This window comes from Sinocyclocheilus rhinocerous, unplaced genomic scaffold (genome assembly GCF_001515625.1).
Source record: "Sinocyclocheilus rhinocerous isolate Xijiao unplaced genomic scaffold, SAMN03320098_v1.1 scaffold1185, whole genome shotgun sequence".
Classification (NCBI taxonomy): Eukaryota; Metazoa; Chordata; class Actinopteri; order Cypriniformes; family Cyprinidae; genus Sinocyclocheilus; species Sinocyclocheilus rhinocerous.
The window spans coordinates 163352-183907 of record NW_015627555.1 but is presented as its reverse complement, the minus strand read 5'-3'; the positions used below and the strand labels follow the sequence as shown (position 1 = coordinate 183907).

The window sequence follows — 20556 nt, the reverse complement described above, 5'->3', positions numbered from 1 at the left end:
ACAACTTTCTTTAACAATTTCTTCTCTTCCGTGTCAGTCGACACGCGTTTACGAGAGTACCACGACACATACATGTGTGGCAGAAATTTGATTTAATTCAGATTTAAGATCAATCCTTATTGGGGAATCCCACCTGAATTTCATATTTTCAGGTTTTTATTAAAACCTGAAGTACTTTTGAAGTACCTCAAAGGTCTGGTATTCCTGGATATCAGTTTCATTTTTCAGATGTCTGCTGTTGGAGGATACTGATATACTTCACTCACCGTTGACGCTGGTTGCAGGTTTGTTGCAGGGGTGATAGGCAGAGAAAGGATTCCCACCTTCGAGAGGATGCTGTGGAGAGTTTGTCGTGGAAATGTCTTCCTGCGACAGGCAGATATCGAGGATCCACTTGAGGACCCTGCCACAGTCAGTTTCCCCTGTGAAAAATAAAAATAAATAACTTCTAGATAACTTTTCAAGATATAATTTTCATTTTGGATTATAACTGTATATTTAATAGGAACTTGCTCTTATGTGTTGTTGTTTTTTTCCTTTTTTTCCAGGGAGACCATGTACACAAGTCAGTGTTCATCATTTTCTTCCAGGGAGACCAGCTGAAAAACAGAGTCAAGAAGATTTGTGAAGGGTACGAGAATATCGCTGCCCAGTCTCAATACAGTGACCAAAACAAAAGAAAATGGTGTTTACATGAGATTTTGAAAACATGACATTGTTCTCTGATTTTGTAGACTTTGGGTTGGTAAAAAATTATGTATTGTTTTTGAAAGAAGTTTCTTACGCTCAGCAAGGCTGCATTTATTTGATGAAAATACAAGACAGTAATCTTGTGAAATATTATTGCAATTTAAAATAACTGTTTTCTATTTAAATATATTTTTAAAAGGCTGAAATTTCAACATTTTTTTATTACCAATGTTTGAAATAGTTGTGCATATTTTTGTGGAAACCGTGATACATTTTTCAGGATTCAAAAGAAGAGCATTTATTTGAAATGGAAATCTTTTGTAACATAATTTTCGTTGCCATTTTTAATCAATATAATGCATCCTTGTCGAATAAAACGATTAATTTCTTTAACAAAAAAAATCTTACTCACCCCAAACTTTTGATAGTGTTTTTGATAGTGTAGTGTATATTTGACATATTCTTAAAATTAAAATCTTCCATATTCATATATTTTACCAATATTTTTATGTTAGGTTTCGGGCATCTCTTTACCCCTGTCCTGAGACCTCTCAAGAGAGGAAGGAAATGGCAGTTGGAGTCAACACTCGAATTGATGATCTCCAGATGGTAAGACATATGTGCAATATGTGCACACACTTAAACACTCACGTTCTCTCACAAAGACTTAATTCTGCTTATGAGCAAAGGTCTCTCTTTTATTTCTTTGGCCACAATAAGTGAATGTAGACAGTCTTTTTTTCTTGTATGAGGCGAGTTAAATCTTATGGATGCCGGATCTAGTTCTGTTAAGATTGTTTTCTCTGTTGCTTTGTTCACTTTGCCCCCAAATCTGAATTAGTTTTCAAATCCTGCCACACTGTTTGCACTGTCATTTTACAAATGATGAAATCTGATCTGCTTATTCAGATGGCATCGCCAATATCTCTGTGCATCTGCATCAGCTGATATAGTAACGATGTAAGCACCGGCACAATGGCAAGACCACCTGTTTGTAGTCTGATCAAAGTCGATATGTCCTCATTTGTGTGTGTGTGTGTGTGTGTGTGTGTCATCTGTTTCTATCTGAGCAGCATGTGAACGAACAGTCCTAACCTGATCTTGGGCCCTGATGAAAACAAATGAGTTTATGATGGTAGCAGCATCCATGAATTTAATATAATTTCCTTCTGTTCCTGCACTACTCAGTCTAAACAGAGGTTCTTACATCAGGGATTATAAAATGATGATCATAAAATAAGGTAGAAAAACAAAGCGTAGCTGTTTACTGAGTGCTTAAAAGATTCAAACAGGAGAGCCAACAAACTCATGAATGCATGCTGGTTTTGAAGTGATATGACTGAATACGTTTTGACAGTACATCAATTGATGTCATTTGCTTCATAAACTGCAGCTGAGTGGCGTAATGGAATTACATGACATGAGAGTGTGATTAGAAAGTTAGTGCTGTACTAAACACAGATTAGATTAGAGCAGGGCAGATTTTACTATAAGTAAAATAAATAATTAAACAATCAATTACAAGCAAATGTCAAAAAACATTGCGCTCTTACTGTCATATAAATTACATATGCATTTGGCGATGCTTTTATCCATAGCGACTTAAATTAAAACAGACCCTAAATATTTCCTGTTGCCCACATTGAAATTGAAATTTTTATCTATATTTGTTCTTATGTCAATAACATTATTTTGCATTTTCCTTACAGATCACTACAGTATGAAAGTGTATGTCTATTTATTTAAATGTATTATTATTATTAAAATTATTTATTTATTTATTTTTTAATTCATGATAAACTGAATTTTTCTTTTTGGCTTCCCTGATATACTGTGGCGCCCCCTGTGGGTGTGTGTGTCACTTTGAAAACCTCTGGATTAGACTTTAGGTCTCAAAACTCTGCACAGCTGTGTGTGTGTTTTTATTTTTTTTTTCTCATTTCCTTCTCTGTTTTTCTTTTTTATTCCCTCTCTTGAGCTGAGATTAAAGTAACAGACTTACGGTAAATTGCAGGGTGATTTGAATGAATTGTTCACTGACTATGTCAGCGCACAGTCAGTATCTGTCGGTTTGTACGGCTGAGGGAATCTCCCTTAGTGAATCATTTGGGGCTACTAGTAGGCGTAATGGGGGATTGCTTGGATGGTGTTACAGCTCTGGGTCTTTGAGAGAATCTCTCACAGTGCCTTATTTGGGAAGGAAAAATTTGGGTGAGTGTGTCCTCACACATTTACATAGTACTCATAGCTTCCCACCCTCACAGATGCCCACACAGTTTAGACCTTCAGCACATGGCATGGTAGTTTATCACTGCCGCTTAGTTCTCACGTTAGATTTATTCAGTGTCTGCACAGTGGCATGTACAAATTTCCGCATCATGCCTTTTTTTTCACACTCGCTGATAGTGATATGCTGTGTTAAACAAAAAAAATTGGCCAATCAGAATTTGAACTTTAATAAACCTTACTCAGGGTTGTGCCATGTTTAATTTTTGACAGGAATGAAATAAAAGGTTGTAAAGGGTTCGAAGGACAGTAAGTTCAATGGATTGTACTGTTGTTTAACAACATACCGATTGTTCAGCTTATGAGACATCTTTTTGAAATGAACTCTCAGTAGACAAAAACGCCATAAAACAGCTTTAAAAGTTGTGAAAATTACGTGATCTAGGACCTTTACAGTGTGTGCTATTGTGAAGACTGTAAGTCTGTCCCTCACAGCCTTGTTTTTATCTGTGTTAAATTCAAAATACCTGATTAAGGTCTATAGACAGCTATGTGAAGCAACATTTTAGGCCATTGTAGGCAGGGCTAACCTCAAAACTGGCCAACAGAAATCGATTGACAAAAATCTGATTTGGGAAAAGAAAGTCTTGTTGTCATCGCATCACATCTGGTTTCAAATGTAAGGTGCTTTTCACAGCGACTGTCTCATAGTGAGAGTTCTTGTCTGTGCTTCTTCATATTTGCCACACTTATTCACTGATTCTCTTTTATCTCACGCCTTCTGAAAAATCACATACATATCCCTTTGCTCTCTGACTATTCAAAAGAAATGAAGGAACATATCCAAGCACAAGAGTACTGACAGTGGCGAGACAGAGTGCACGCTCGAGTTCCATGTCACTGACTCACTTCGAGCTATTAGCGGGCCTGTTTGCCCCTGAGGTGAGAGAGAATGGTCACTATGCACGTGTGTGTGTGTGTGTGTGTGTCTGTCGGGCAGGAATCGTTAATGTCCCTGTGTTCCTCTCACAGATTTAGAGAGAATTTGGTATCCTTTAGTATGATACACATGCCTTGTTGGTGTTTCTGTTGCGGTTTGAGCAAGACCGTAGCTCTTCGGGACACATTATTTCATTTATTACATGGCAAGTTTGTGTGCAAGGAGTGGGCAAGTTTGCCTGATTTGTCAGCGTGGGCGAGTCTCTGTATGTTTCCAGCATGGATGAGCATGTGGGATATTCTAGCATGGGCAAGTGTGTCTGATTTCAGAGTGGGCGGCTGCGTATGTCCCACCCGTGTGAGCAAGAATGCGCACTTGGACATTAATGTAGCCACCAACATGCCAACCAGATACTGGCACACTTCCCTGGCCACTCCTGAATGATTGAGAAATCCGCCTTACTTAAATAGAAGCCATACTGGCTATGTTCACACAACTCATGTTTAGGATTCACAAACATATTTACCAACAGGTGTGGCTCTTGAATTTTCCTGTTCATACAAGAGCAGACAGAAGTGGCTTGTATACTTTTTCAGTGAACAAATAACCGAAGTTGAGCTCCTGTTTGTCGCTATTCTTGCAATAGCTCTGAATAACTTTTGCAACAAAAGTGGGATGGCATTGGCAAAATACTTCTAAATCTTTCTTGTTCCATGCAAAAACAAATGACTTTTGATGGGTCCTCAAAAAGATGCACAATCTCATGAGCGAATTAACAGTTTGAATCTGATTAACTGAGCCAGTGAATCATCCAGAGTCATTACTGATCTTCCTTACTGAATCCCAAATGTTTTTTTTCTGTCATGTCGAATTCAAACTAAACGGAGAACCATTACTTTGTGTACTTCGCCTGACTTGACAGCCATAAAAAAATATATTCACAACAGTTTTATTCTTTGTATGGAAAATCATTTAGACATTTATAGGATATTGAACATTACCATGTTTCTATGTCAGACTTGACACTAAACTGCAGTCTGCTGAGATTCAGGTCTCTCAGGTTGCTCTTTCAGTTCTAATTGTGTATGTCACCTCACCTGTTCAGTTATCTCATATTTCCCTCCTCTTCTTCTCTGCTGTGTGTTCCAGGTGCTGAATCAGACGGAGGATCACAGGCAGCGTGTTTTGCAGGCGGCTGCCAAGACTGTCCGGGTATGGTTCATCAAGGTCCGGAAAATGAAAGCCATTTATCACACTCTGAACCTCTGCAACATCGATGTCACTCAGAAGTGTCTGATTGCTGAGATCTGGTGCCCCGTGTCGGATCTAGACTCCATTCAATTTGCCCTGCGTCGGGGCACGGTGAGGACACACACTCATGCATACACGTATATTGATTGATGTTTCTGTAAAACTACTAAGATCTTAAGCCAGAGGAGGTTGGTACAGTGTCTCAAAGCTTCAGGCTGCTACCTAGTATAACTGAATCCAGCAAATCAAATCACAACATAACTTTCTCTCTTTATAATTCCATTTACTCTCTAATGAGCGCATCACTCAATTCCCATTGCAATAGGAAAACATTAATTGTCCCATTCATTCATATTTATATGCATGATATCTGATCTCAAATCAGCATCTTAGATGTTTCAATTGGCCTGTGTCATTGTCATTTGAACTCTAATTAGGGATGTACTAAAGCTGTATTTAGGCTAATCTGAGAAATAATATAGGCTTATTAGAGCTGTTGTAGTTTATAGATATTTTAAAGACCCCATGATATGGCTTGAGACAGTATATCCTATTGAAACAAAAAATTGTTGTTGAACGATATAAAGCACAGTTTTGGGACATATTTAAGTAAAAGAATCTGAGATACAGGATTTGTTTTGAGATCTTATGGGTTTGATCTTTATGGACAAAGTATTAAGTATTAATTTGTGCAGGTCTTAAAAAAAGTCCTGTTGTAAGCTGCATTACACTGGGGCTGTATTTAGGCCAATTTACATTGATATGATAGACCCCATATATTACCACCACACACATGTTGTCTCTAAGGAGTAGCCGATTTGTTCTTGTCATCACATACAATGACTCACACTTTGTAAATGTGCCTTTAGCTTCTATTATACCAGGACACACAGACACATGCACACAGGGGACTGAGTGTTAGGACGGAATGCCCAGATGCTTTTACATTGAGTCATGAGACCCCTCAGATCAAAGTTTGAATTTTCCTGTGGTCTAGAGCAGCTGAAACCTGATCCCCTTCTCACAGCACCACAAGTGGACTCTGTCTATCACTTCTGCTCTGCTCTGATGAGAAAACCGATAAAACATATAAATTCAGATTTACATTAAATGAATTGGAAAATACATAAATGTTTCATGAAAAAGTTTAAATATGTATTTAAAAGACATTTATAATGTGTTTTTATTGCATACCAGTATACAGTGCCTTTATTTAATAGCCATTAAGTCAGAATGATTGTTTGTCAATGCTTTGGCACAGCAATCTCAACTTCAACTAAACACCTGAACCAAACTTGTATATGCAAGTATGTTCTCCGCTATGTTATGACAGATATTAGAGAGAGATTGGTTCGCATAGTATTTATTTCCTGATTTATTACACAGTTCAGTGAATTGGTTGGTATAGTAGTGTGCTGAAGATCCCTTCAGTGATGGATTGTAGATTCTCATAGCTTATTCACAGCAGATGGTGTGATGCCTCTGTGAGGTCCGGGTTCTCACACCTTGCAGCAGGACAGTGAGGGCAGAGTGGGTGTAATTCCTGTAAGCCCTGAGGTGAGAGGTTATAGTGTAAGGGTCAGAGGTCACTGCAATGTTAACCGTATAATAGTCACATTGTAAGAGGATTAACTGCTCACACAAATTCACCTTCTGTTCTTCTGTGTCTGCCTCTCAGTCTTTATATATATATATATAATGCTGGACTTACAGCAATCTACAGATGGATTCTTACAGCCAATTTGTAAATCCATGTAAGGCATTGTTTGGTAACAAAAAAGTGGCTTCCTTCTTAACTTAAACTAGAAGTGTAATAGTGTTAAGTTCATGTAGGCAGTCTGTTGAAATGTGAGGGATTGTGCTTGCATGCTAGTTCAAAGGCTGTACGTACACATGGCATTCTTCCTCATGCCTTACTTGACTAGCAGCTATTAATATCAACTGTCTTACACATTGCCTCCATACGCACTTACATGCTATAGAGTCAGTACTCAAGTTCAGTTCACAATTTAAGCAAACAAGTTTCCACAGATAAATGAACATTTACATAAATGCAATGTAGAGTTGCAAAGATACGTCTATACGTGTGGGCACAGGCATGCATAAAACTGAGCCACTGTTTACTGGGAAGCAAACTGGAGCATTTGTTTTAATGCACGACTGTTTGTTTAAATTTCATGCAGGAGAAAAGTGGATCCACTGTTCCCTCTATCCTGAACAGAATGCAGACCAAACAGACCCCACCCACCTACAACAAAACCAATAAGTTTACCTCTGGCTTTCAGAGCATCGTTGATGCCTACGGCATCAGCAACTACCGGGAAATCAACCCAGGTAACCCTGACCTTTAATATTTGTGTCACAGAGCAAGTCCCAAAGCCCTCTGTAGTGATTAAAATGAGCTGCAGATCAGCAGATCCTGTTGTGCTAAAAAAAAATTTTATTAATTAATTAATGTATTTTTATTTATTAAATTTTTTTTTGTGAGTGTCAAAACATATTGTTTGTATCCATGTTTGTGCTCATGTGTTCAGCTCCATACACCATCATCACCTTCCCCTTCCTGTTTGCGGTCATGTTTGGCGATCTGGGTCACGGTGTACTCATGACCTGCGCTGCACTTTATTTGGTACTGCGAGAGAGCCGATTAATTGCCCAGAAAAACGACAATGAGGTATCCATCCTCCCATCCACTTATCCACTGATCTCATAATTATTGTTTGATCATCTTGTTCAAATCAAATATTATTCATGTCATATAGCCAAGTATAGATCCTGAATACAGAAAATATTGATCCTAATTGTTTTTAACTAGTGATTTTGCATGAAAATTAAAGTTTCGAATGTGAATAATAAAAGTTTTATTATGGTTTACTGGGATGCACCATCATCACTGTTTTGTGTGTTAAACACAATCTACTAAATATAGACAACTTCATTATACAGAAAAATAACAAATAAAAAAATATACATTCATAATCTATGACAAAAATACTATTATTAAACTATTAAACTAGGTTAGTGGATATTTTATCAGCAAAAGTTACTCTAGAAAAATGATGAGTGCACAATTTTATAAAATCTAAACATTTAGTAAAAAAAATATATTATTTAGTGGGGAAGAAATTGAAGTGAATAAGTGTAGGACTAAATCTGGTAAAATGTTACATAATTACTCTTTGTATTGTAAAATGCATCCATGAAAAACAAGTAAATATATTTATATGTAAATATATACTAAAAATTAAAATGTATTATTTTATAATATATTTCTTTTACATTTATAGCACAGTAATGAGGCAGCAGCATATGATAGATAAGACAACAAGAAAGGCTATTAACATTCTTTCAATACAGAGCAGCACAAAGCGCTTATGCGCATCACGTGCACAGAATGATGCGCTTGAAGCAACTCGAAGTCACAGCGTGCAGCGCTCCGCATAGAAAAGTTCAAAGCACAAAGGGAAGAGATATTGATGTGTAGTGTATTATATCTGTGATAGAGTCTTTTCTTTTAACAGTTTTAAATTTCAGTTGCTGTGCACGTGAAGAATGATTCATAGTGCTCTCTACTCCAGTGTTGTGATCTAACAGACACACGGTAGAAAGTAACATGATTTAGAAACAGCACTAAACTCCAGCAAGATAAAGTCCTTTTATGCAAAACCATTGATCTTTATCTACAGATCAAGTATAATAATAGGAGCACTGAATCATCTTGAGAGAGTTTCACCGTCTTGACTGTTGTAACCGAACATGACACACAGTTTGAATGCTGAACGGAGGATGACAGACAGCCGCAGCGGAGAGCAGAGTTTACATGAACTTGAATTTAATGACTTATATTCATCTGCACCTCACATTATACTATAAAAAGGCTTCAGAACACTTGGAACCTAGTGCACAAAAACATTATGGTGCTTTATAATGTTTTTGTGCCTTTCATGGGGTTTAATAATAACACAGAGTAGTATACGCACAATATCGTATTTGGTTTGGTCTCCTCTGACCGATTCCCGATCCTGCAGCAAATGGCAGTATCGGAGCCGATACGATACTGTGTATCAGATCGGTGCACCCCTAGTTTACTTCACACTAAAGCTGTGTGACATTTATTAGAGTGGATTTGTGTGATGATTGTTTTAAGTTTTGTTTTAAAAGTTATAAGATTTATAATTTTCTGTTAATAAAAAAACATGGTCTGAAAATGTACAGTTTAGGCATAAATTATGGCTTTTACTTAAATTCAAGGAACCTTGATACATATGATAGATAAGACAACAAGAAAGGCTATTAACATTCTTTCAATACAGAGCAGCACAAAGCGCTTATGCGCATCACGTGCACAGAATGATGCGCTTGAAGCAACTCGAAGTCACAGCGTGCAGCGCTCCGCATAGAAAAGTTCAAAGCACAAAGGGAAGAGATATTGATGTGTAGTGTATTATATCTGTGATAGAGTCTTTTCTTTTAACAGTTTTAAATTTCAGTTGCTGTGCACGTGAAGAATGATTCATAGTGCTCTCTACTCCAGTGTTGTGATCTAACAGACACACGGTAGAAAGTAACATGATTTAGAAACAGCACTAAACTCCAGCAAGATAAAGTCCTTTTATGCAAAACCATTGATCTTTATCTACAGATCAAGTATAATAATAGGAGCACTGAATCATCTTGAGAGAGTTTCACCGTCTTGACTGTTGTAACCGAACATGACACACAGTTTGAATGCTGAACGGAGGATGACAGACAGCCGCAGCGGAGAGCAGAGTTTACATGAACTTGAATTTAATGACTTATATTCATCTGCACCTCACATTATACTATAAAAAGGCTTCAGAACACTTGGAACCTAGTGCACAAAAACATTATGGTGCTTTATAATGTTTTTGTGCCTTTCATGGGGTTTAATAATAACACAGAGTAGTATACGCACAATATCGTATTTGGTTTGGTCTCCTCTGACCGATTCCCGATCCTGCAGCAAATGGCAGTATCGGAGCCGATACGATACTGTGTATCAGATCGGTGCACCCCTAGTTTACTTCACACTAAAGCTGTGTGACATTTATTAGAGTGGATTTGTGTGATGATTGTTTTAAGTTTTGTTTTAAAAGTTATAAGATTTATAATTTTCTGTTAATAAAAAAACATGGTCTGAAAATGTACAGTTTAGGCATAAATTATGGCTTTTACTTAAATTCAAGGAACCTTGATAGTAATTGGTAAACAGATGCCTTTTAACAAACATTGTATTAAATATACTTTCTTTTTGTTGATTCTACATTTATTTGGTTATAAATCACAGTGTTCTCTCTCTCTCTCTCTAGATGTTTAACATGATTTTTGCAGGCCGTTACATTATTCTCCTGATGGGAATATTTTCAGTCTATACTGGGATTATCTACAACGACTGTTTCTCCAAATCTCTCAATGTCTTTGGCTCGGGCTGGAGTGTCAGACCCATGTTTGGAGAGAAAGGAGGCAACTGGACGTGAGTTGTTCATTCCAACCCATTGATTTTACATTGATCTTGCTCTGAGGGTTGTTGTTATTGTTGTTTTGTTTTTTTGAGGCCCTCAAAAAAATTTACATAAGTTTATCATAATCAGCCACTTTTTGAATTGATCATTCAGATTAGATCTTCATGCATGGCTAGTAAGTCATGATTATTTTTTAACACTGATTTTCTATTGATTCTTTCAGGTCTAAGACACTAGATGATAACCGGGTATTACAGCTGGACCCTGCTGTGCCAAAAGTATTTAATGGACCCTATCCAATTGGCATTGACCCAGTAAGCACCTAGTTTCTGAACAGTTCTGTGGCAAAGATAGTCTAACCTCAGCCCTTTAAGAGCAGTTTCCTTTCTCATCTTACAGATCTGGAACATTGCCACCAATAAGCTGACGTTTCTGAACTCCTTCAAGATGAAGATGTCGATAATTCTGGGAGTCATCCACATGACGTTTGGAGTTACTCTCAGTCTTTTCAATCACCTGTACGCTCTTGTCCGTTGTTACTCTCAATAGATCTGTATTAACATTTAATGCTAATTTAAGTGTTTGTCTACGTATGAAGGTACTTCAACAAACCTCTGAATATCTTCCTGGGTTTTATTCCTGAGATCATCTTCATGGTCAGTCTTTTTGGCTACCTGGTGCTGCTCATTTTTTACAAGTGGTTGGCATATGATGCCAAGAGCTCAAAAGAAGCCCCCAGCCTTCTAATAGCCTTCATCAACATGTGCCTCTTCAGCTTCAATGATCCCACCAACAAACCTTTTTACACGGGACAGGTACACACACAGACAAATTCATCAATATATGTGGCAAATGAGACAACTTGACATTTAAAACTAATGTATCTCTCTTTTTCTCTGTCTCTGTAGATTGTAATTCAGTGTCTCCTAGTTATTACAGCTCTCGCCTGTGTACCGTGTATGCTTATAGTAAAGACCCTAGTAATGCGCAGGCAATACCTCTGGAGAAGACATCTGGTAAGGACCTGTTTGACACGCCAAATTCGAGATTGCTACTCGTCCAGTTTTGAAGCTTTTTATTTTTAGACAGTGTCTTTTGTTTTTATCTTGTAATTTCCGTGTCCAGAGTAAGGCGTATGTGGGATGTGGAGTGTTTAGATTGTAAACATGAACAATCATTACTACATCAGTAATGAAATTCTTCAGAATATTCATTAATGTCCACCTGGATGTCTCATAAGTAATTCTCAGCCCTGGAAAAGTCATGGAAATGAATACAATCTTTGAAAGGTCATGTAATTTTTTATTGTTAATATACTCTACTGGTTTGGGGTCAGTAGGATAGTTAAATATTGTTTTAATTAGTCTCTTATGCTTATGAAGGCTGCATTTATTTGATAAAACTTCAGTAGAACAGAAATATTGCATTGTTTTAGAAAATTATTTTTTATAATACAATTTTATATATATATATACAGTATCTCACAGAAGTGAGTACACCCCTCCCATTTTTGTAAATATTTTATTGTATCTTTTCATGTGACAACACTGAAGAAATGACACTTTGCTACAATGTCTTTACATTGTAGCAAAGTGTCATTTCTTCAGTGTTGTCACATGAAAAGATATAATAACATATTTACAAAAATGTGAGGGGTGTACTCACTTCTGTGAGATACTGTATGTATGTATATATATATATATATATGCATGTATTACAATTTAAAATAACAGGTTTCTATTTTAATATGTTTTCAAATGTAATTTATTCATTAATTTACACCAGTCACCAGTGTCACACGATTCTTCAGAAATCATTCTAATATGCTGTTTTTATTGGTTAGAAAGCATGGGAACCATGATAACCTAGATTATTATATAATGGCTCAGCTAAAACATATGCATTACTTCTACACACAATCATGAACTAGTGTGACTTTTGCTGCAGGGAACGCAAAACTTTGGGGGAATCCGTGTGGGTAACGGACCCACAGAGGATGAAGCTGAGATCATACAACATGACCAGCTTTCCCAAAACTTAGAAGAAGAATTGCCTGAGGTGAGGGAACATTTTCTTTCTTGTAATCTGTCTCCCTGTCTCTCTCTTAACTAGCCTATATAAATAACTAATAATTTATTTTACTCATTAAATAGTTTACCCATCCTTGTTTCTTTTCCATTTTACAAAGATGCTTTAGTTTGTGAAATATAACAATAGTCTTTCTTTAGCCAGAGAATGACATAAGTTCTGCCAACCCATTTATCTGGGTATTTGTTTGGGTCAGGTTTTTCTGTCCGACATGTGATGTTATCTGTTGATCCTGAGAATAACTTAACGCTTTTTCATGAGAATAAGTAAAGTGAATTTCTTCATAGTAATCTATGTGAAACTTGTTTCCACCCACACGGTGACAAGTCACACCCAGGTACCAAAAACTGCATGTAAAAACTGCCGCAGTTGGCAGTGGGGTCGCTCGCCTCCAGTGGGCATTCCATTCTGTGACTCACTGGATCTGTGATCTGCATACCAGTGCTGGTCTAAACTGGGGCAGCCCCTTTTAAAAGCACTATCTCTCCCCCCAACCACTGTATCCCATGGCCACCAGCCTCAAAACACTAAACAAACACCCAACTGGCTAATTGGGTTTCTTTTCTCTGGAAATAAAATGGAGACCGATTTCTTTTCTCTGGAAATGAAATGGAGACCGATAACCTGCATTATTTTGAGGTTTGAGATGCAATCATTTAATTGCGTTAGTGCCAAATAATCTTCCTCTTTCCATTCCAAGCAGGCCTGCCAGTAAACCACAGTCAGCCATTAAAGTCAATTTACTGAAGTCAAATCCCCAGGATTGTTTATCTTTCCCATTTTGGCCTTTTCAGTGACTATAAAGTAATTGGTCACTGAAGCCGCACTTAAAAATCAATTTACAAAAACCAAGTGGCATCTTGAAACAAATGACACTAGACCTTGTAAATAGCTTACATTTCTCAACCGATTTTTAGTGGACATATTATTCAGTCCCCCTCAGTTTCGCAAAGGTGTCTTAGTAGGTGTCGTTCATCACATCACATTCCTCTTTTGACAAACAGAAAATATCCAAAATATTGTCCAAATCATGTCTGTTTTAAACCTAACAAATCTTTTTATGATGTGTTTTACTTGTGTTTCTTTAAAATAAATGCCACTTGCTTTATTATATTTTATTTAACGCACTGTCATTCATTTGTAGGTGTGACTTAAGTGTCTGAATACTTTTTGGGGCAACTGCATTTTGCTGTGACTGACAATAAATGTGCTGGTCAATAGATCTTTGCATTTTCTGTAAATCTAAGTGTATTTTTCCTCTCACTATCTCTTCATCAGATTCTGTCATTAACCCTATTTTAACCCTGTGTGTCTGTCTGTGCATGTGTCTGATTACCTTCCAAGCTGTCAGAGGAGGAAGTGGTAAGAGCAGACAGCCTTCTCGACTCTGTGTAGATATTTGTTGTCATTTTTTACATTTGTGTGTGTGTATGTGCACCATCACCCGTCCAATCCTCTTGCTTGGTGGCTTGTGTGTGTTACTGCAGGCTTCAGTCTTGGGTTGTCTCCTGTAATTGGTGTTCGGTTCTTTTCCAGTACAATTAGATTCTTTTCTAGACTTTAATTTTCCTTTTTTTTAGCCACCATCATTACATAGGAATGATCCAGTGAGCCGTGCTGGAGTGTAATTACGATATAAATCACACCAAGTGATGCTGATGATCTGAAAGGCCGTGTGCTGTGATTTTGTTCTCATGCCCGTGAGATTCAGGGCTGCTAATCATGTTGTGATTGAGCTGGGAGTGGGATTAGATGTTTGTATTTTCATTAGTCTGAACTGGTCTTATTGCTCTCTTTCTTTCTCTCTTTAGTTTGATTTTGCAGATGTTGCAGTGCATCAAGCCATTCACACTATAGAATACTGCTTAGGCTGCATCTCAAATACCGCCTCTTATCTACGGCTTTGGGCGCTGAGTCTGGCCCATGCGCGTAAGTAATACTCACTTTTATTGTACTGATTCCACCCAAAGGAAGTATGAACAGAATTCCCATGATCATAAAAAACCTGGTAATATCAGCGAATTTTGGAACTGATTTCCAGGCCTGGGAAATACATAGAAATTAGTTTATGCTAAGTTCTAATTTATAGACTAGCAATTAAAGTCTTTGTAATCTCTAATAAATAAAAAACTAAATAAAATCCATGCACTATTCATGTAATGGAAATTCATGAATTGCAACCCTGTACAAATGTCAGTATGTTTTTCCTCTCAATATTAGTGGTCGACCGATATATCGCCAAGGCCGATATATTGGCCGATATTTGGCATTTTTCAAATATCGGCATCGGCCGATAAGTTTTTCTGTTTGGCCGATGCGTTCGAGGCGCTGAGAGCGGCTGCGCTCAAATTATTTCAAATTTCTTAAATATTAATAAAAATAAATACAATTATATCGGCCATTGGCCACCCTGCTTTCCAAGATATTGGCATCGACATCGGCTGTCAAAAAACACATATCGGTCGACCACTACTCAATATGCAATGTGGAGAAAAAAAATTAATTGTTTACAAGGTGTTTCTTAAAAAGTGTTTCTGTTTTCTTACAGAGCTCTCTGAGGTCTTGTGGTCAATGGTGATGCACATGGGCCTCGCTTCTAGGAATTTTGGTGGATTCTTTGCCCTGTCAATCATCTTTGCCTTCTTTGCTACACTGACAGTGTTTATTCTGTTGATCATGGAAGGGCTGTCTGCCTTCCTTCATGCTCTCAGATTGCATTGGTAAGTGCACATACACAATGTTTGCCTTTATAAATTAAAGCATTTAAAGTTTAAAGAGCAGATGACTCTTTGTTGCCCCTATCAGTTGCTACATACACACTGCTAGTCTAGCAAAATACAGTTGTATTGACTCTTCTGAGTGCGTTATTATTTACACACAAAATTGAGTTTGTGTAAGAACTGCATTCTAAAACCAAACTCACTTCCTGAAAAGATGCTACCACAATTTCTATCTAATCTATGTCCAAAAAAAATGATGCTAGAAAATAATCAAATTTTATTTTATTTTGTTTTTGTATTTTTTTATGCCCTGCAATCCACTGACCTTGTTTCCCCACTTATTTTCTGTAGGGTTGAGTTCCAGAATAAATTCTACACTGGACAAGGCTTCAAGTTCATGCCTTTTACATTTGACAGCATTCTGGAGGGCAAGTTTGAAGACTAAACCTCATTCTCTCCCTCCAAACTATCAGATTGCTTGTGAGATTTCATGATTTGTGTGAACACTGTGACTTTGTAAGGCTCTAAATTTCTCAGGTGTTCTACATCAGGAAAGAAATGGAATAATTTACAAGCAGGTAAACAAGATGTAATTAGTTCAAGCTGAAAATTATAGATCTGCAAAACATATTCGCAACGATTTCATTACTCTTCAATTCTTGCATTAATATATATTGGTATGTAATAATTCAAACTCGTTTTGTATAACTTCAAACCAGTCTCTTAAATTATTAGAGTTTGTTTTTTATGTATCTTTTATCCTTTATGTTGACACATTTATATAATAGATCTCATGCAAAGGGACCTCATTTCAAATACAGCAAAGAAATCTTCACTTTATGGCATTTCACAAGCTTCTGCTGAGAGGATGATATCCTCATCAAGCATATCTGAATAATAGATGCAGATAATCCCCTCAGATTTATTGCAGATCTTTGCATTCCTTCAAAAACATAAGTAAAGAATAATTATATTTTAGTTAGCTTTGAACTGTGTTGCCGGTGTTTTTTTTTGTTTAGTTTTTTTGGTGTGTGGTTTGCTATTAGGATTAAATGCAAATGCACATCTAAATTATGTCAATCTCATGAATCTGCTGCATTGCCCAGTTCTGGGTTTTTTTATTGTTGTTTAGAAATAAGTTTACAACATTCGCATGCATTGGCTCCTGAAGAAAATGTGTTGGTTTGATAGATGTCAGAGGGAATTTTGAAGAAATTAACTATACCAAGTAAAAGCAGTTAGTGAAGCTGAGGGATTATGTCTGTTTTGTTTGCCAATAAAGGGGAAGGAGTGGACCAGAACTCAATTTGTTTTTTTCTTTTTTGCACACATGTGAGAAAATATATGTTAATGAATCATGTCAATATGTGTATGATACAATTAATTTAATAATCATTATTAATAATTTATAGTATAATTATATGATACCTAAAATTTTTATGTTAATAAACATTACGTAATATATATATTTTTTTTAAGTGTTATTGCTGTGGTTTCAATTTAGCCAAGCTGATATTTAGAAAGACAGCACTCATACTCTTGTGATATTGCTTAATTTCATTTCAGGCCAAATTTGACCAGTATTTTTCTACACAAACAAACAGTACTAAGCTTTATAGTTTCCCCTCTCCCATCTTAAAGAGTCCTTTAATTGCTCATACTTGCTAGAGAGGAAACTCTCATTCCAGTGCTGGGGTGATAAGCGAACATTAAAAATAAATAAATAAAACAGCTCCTTCAAAATCACAAAACTCTGCTTCCACTCCACACCATTCTCATACTCTGGTCTGGAACTTGGCAAACGCCATCGGAGCCATACAAACAGAAATGTCTTAGTCCTGTTGAACTAAATATTAACGCACTTGGAACACAAAGTTTAAAACGTTATTGTTATACAAGTGTCCATTTATCTAGACTCATTTATTGTAATGCCTATGGTGTTTCCAGTAGTGCAACATGTCTTTGACTATTTTCAAGATCAGGTTTACGCTTTAATGAGTCATAAATCGATTTGAGTTGTTTGTCTCATACTCTTGCGTAAATTAATGGGTGGGTATGTATCCATGTGTCCCTTGCCAGGCTCTAGGGAGGGTGGAGACTCCCCTTAAAGGGTCAGTGTGGGTGTGACCTTACAGTAAGTGATCACAGTAGAGGGCTGGACTAAGGAGGGAAATGGAAGACCTGACGGACGGGCTTCACAGGGAGCTGTGGTCACACACACACTCCCACAAACCTTGGAGAGAGAGTCTGCTTCCACCGACTGGCCGAGGTCCCAGAGTAGACTTGATGAAAAGAGGAAGGGAGGGAAAGTTTGAGGCATTATAGCAAACCTAGAGAGTAGTGCATAGTGGTAGTAGGTAGTACATGTGACTTGAAAGAAAGATTGGTTAGAAGTAGCCAAGAAGAGTTTGAAAGAGTTGCCGAAGCTTGTTGCTTGCAAGTTGGAGTCATTCCGCTCCTATTGCTAGGTGTCTACTGTCATTCAAGTCTTTTTTTAGTGCTTTATTTTTACCCTAGGACGGCATTCTTGCACACAAGTGCCACAAGTGTACATGCTTCTGCCCTCTGTCTGCAAGTAAGCTTGTGTGTGTTTCTTCGGAGTCTACTTGAAACCAAGCCATGGCCGACACAGACTTCAAACTGGAGCGTGCCGTCTTCGCCGAAGTCTCTGATGACGATGAGGAGGTCGCCTTGGTCCCTGCTGCCACCAAACCTGCCACCACCTCCAAGGTGTTCAAATCAAAACGAGGTGACGACGATGACCCAGCAGAAGAGGTGGACCTGGTGTTGGGGCCAGGACTCGATGGAGGTGGCAGTGGTGAGGCCCAGAAATCCGAGGCCCAGGCAACTGGCATGATGGTCCTGGCACTCCTAGACCATATCATAGGTGTGGTGGACCAGATCCAGCAGACTCAGACAGGTCTCGAGGCCAAGCAGGAAACCATGGAGAAGAACATGAGCAGCATCCAGACAGAGCTGGCCAAGCTGGCGAAGAGTCATGTTGGAACGGCTGGGACGGTCAACAAGCTCCTGGACAAGGTGCGGAAGGTGAACGTCAACGTGAAGAGTGTGCGCACAGACCTGGAGAAGCAAGCGGGACAGATCAAAAAACTGGAGAACAATGAACATGAGCTCCTCAAGAGGAAAAACTTCAAAGTGCTCATCTTCCAGGTGAGTAATGGGTGTTTGGCAGAACGTCTGATTGCGAAGTCTTTGATATCTAAGCCTGGCATCCCATTTCTTTTCATTTGTCTTAACTAATGGATACTAATTAGTCTTTTAGCTCATACTTAATTCAAAAGCAACTAAAAGGAACCCTCAAGCAACCCTTACTCAACTGCATGGCTCAGTTCTTGTAGGGTTTGAACCTACAGTAGTTTGGTTACCATTCCCAGCTCTATCCAATGGGCTAGATCACCTTCTGATTGTGGAACTAGAGCTAATTGTGTTTGGTTTGTGTTTGGTTATAAAAGCTTGAGTTCAGGTGGTCTGTGGTCTTTTCCTTGCTGTTCTAGTTTTTTAGAACAAATCCAACTGTTGAAACAGCAATTTTAGTTTGACCAGATGTTTTGTTGTTTAGACTGCAGCTGCTTTTGCTAACATTTCCACACTGGCTGTCATAGTAATGATGCAAACTTATAGAAATCTGGGGGGAAAAAATGAAATGTGATCATATTCAGACCGAGACGCATTAACAAGTTATTTGATTTCAAACCATTTATAAATGTATAAATCCAGTTTCATGTGTTTTTTTCATGTTCAATCTATTACTAAGTGTATTTGAGGTGGATACACCAAAAAACAAATAAATAAAAAATGGGTAAAGTCTTAGACCACTTTCTGTTTCGTTAGATTTTTATAATGCAATCAAACACTTTAGTTGCCATGACAGGCTTGCGAATCTACTTATATAATTCATGTCCTATACTAATATAATGTGCTATACTAATGAACTATACTAATATAATTGATAAGCATGATCACGTTTGCTAGTTTCCGCTGCATGAGTGTGGATTTGCAGTCTTCCTTCCCAGGTCTCTTTTGGAGTACACATGGATTCCTCTGCAGGGCTTGACCTTGAATTTCTCACTCAGTATCATAAAGTGTCAGCCCACTCCTTAGTGAACCTTCAAAGGTTCCAGTCTAACCTCACAGCAACCTCTGAACAATACTGGATCAGCACATACCTTGAGTTAACTGCATCTGTCTGTCTGTCTGTCTGTCTGTCTACCTACCTACCTACCTACCTACCTACCTAGTAATATTTGTAATGAGTAACGTAGTAGTATTTTAATATTTTTTAATATTTGGTATTATTAGATATCACCCAAATCTACTGCAGAGATACAGTGGGGAAAATATTTAGTTGATCCCCTGCTGATTTTGTAAGTTTGCCCATTTACAAAGAAATGAAGGGTCTGTCATTTTTATGGTAGTTTTTATTTTAATATATAGAGACAGAATGCCAACCAAAAAATCCAGAAAAAACACATTATATAAAGGTTAGAAATTGATTTGCATTTCAGTGAGTGAAATAAGTAATTGATCCCCAAGCAAAACATGACGTAGTACTTGGTGCAGAAACTCTTGTTGGCAAGCACAGAGGTAAGACGAAGAAGTTTTTTGTAGTTGGTCACCAGGTTTGCACACATCTCTGGAGGGATTTTGCTCCACTCCTCTTTACAGATTCTCTCTAAATCCTTAAAGGGTTAGTTCACCCCAAAATAAAAATTAGGCTGTGTTTTACTCACCCCCGATGCATCCTAGGTGTATATGACTTTCTTCTTTCAGACGAATCCAGTCGGAGTTATATTAAAAATGGTCTTTGATCTTTCAAGCTCTATCGTTGTACTCAGCGGGTGTTGCATTGCTTCTGTCCAAAAGACGTGAAATAAAAAGCACCCTTCCACAAAACAAAGTGTCTCACACGGCTCCGGGGGGTGAACAAAGGCCTCCTGTAGCGAATCGATGCGTTTTTGTAAGAAAAATATCCATATTCAAAACGTAATAATCACTTGAATCTAGCTTGCGCCAACAGTTGTACACAGAATTCGTAATTCCCCCGGAACTGCTTCCGTTTTACAGTGAGCGCAAGCTAGATTCAAGTGATTATTACGTTTTGAATATGGATATTTTTCTTACAAAAACGCATCGATTC

The 20556-nt window shown here is 37.7% G+C and overlaps 2 protein-coding genes across 3 annotated transcripts in view; both read left to right on the top strand.

Moving 5' to 3' along the window:
• The window catches only part of atp6v0a1a (ATPase H+ transporting V0 subunit a1a), a 28995-nt gene extending 12291 nt beyond the window's left edge, over positions 1-16704 (top strand). The window contains exons 7-22 of one of the 2 annotated variants that reach the window (XM_016541983.1): positions 285-411; positions 549-631; positions 1206-1299; positions 5006-5218; positions 7291-7441; positions 7642-7781; positions 10438-10601; positions 10814-10904; positions 10990-11108; positions 11189-11405; positions 11499-11606; positions 12538-12648; positions 14023-14040; positions 14490-14607; positions 15227-15398; positions 15750-16704. In XM_016541983.1, the coding sequence (XP_016397469.1) occupies positions 285-411; positions 549-631; positions 1206-1299; positions 5006-5218; positions 7291-7441; positions 7642-7781; positions 10438-10601; positions 10814-10904; positions 10990-11108; positions 11189-11405; positions 11499-11606; positions 12538-12648; positions 14023-14040; positions 14490-14607; positions 15227-15398; positions 15750-15843 (2020 nt within the window). In that variant the 3' untranslated portion in view covers positions 15844-16704. The remainder of the gene's footprint in view (positions 1-284; positions 412-548; positions 632-1205; positions 1300-5005; positions 5219-7290; positions 7442-7641; positions 7782-10437; positions 10602-10813; positions 10905-10989; positions 11109-11188; positions 11406-11498; positions 11607-12537; positions 12649-14022; positions 14041-14489; positions 14608-15226; positions 15399-15749) is intronic. The other variant, XM_016541989.1, reaches the window with a different exon arrangement.
• A 786-nt stretch (positions 16705-17490) lies between these two features.
• Positions 17491-20556, top strand: part of LOC107730993 (polymerase I and transcript release factor-like) — a 24023-nt gene continuing 20957 nt past the window's right edge. The window contains exon 1 of the mRNA XM_016541963.1: positions 17491-18569. Coding sequence (XP_016397449.1) covers positions 18018-18569 — 552 coding nt within the window. The 5' untranslated portion in view covers positions 17491-18017. The remainder of the gene's footprint in view (positions 18570-20556) is intronic.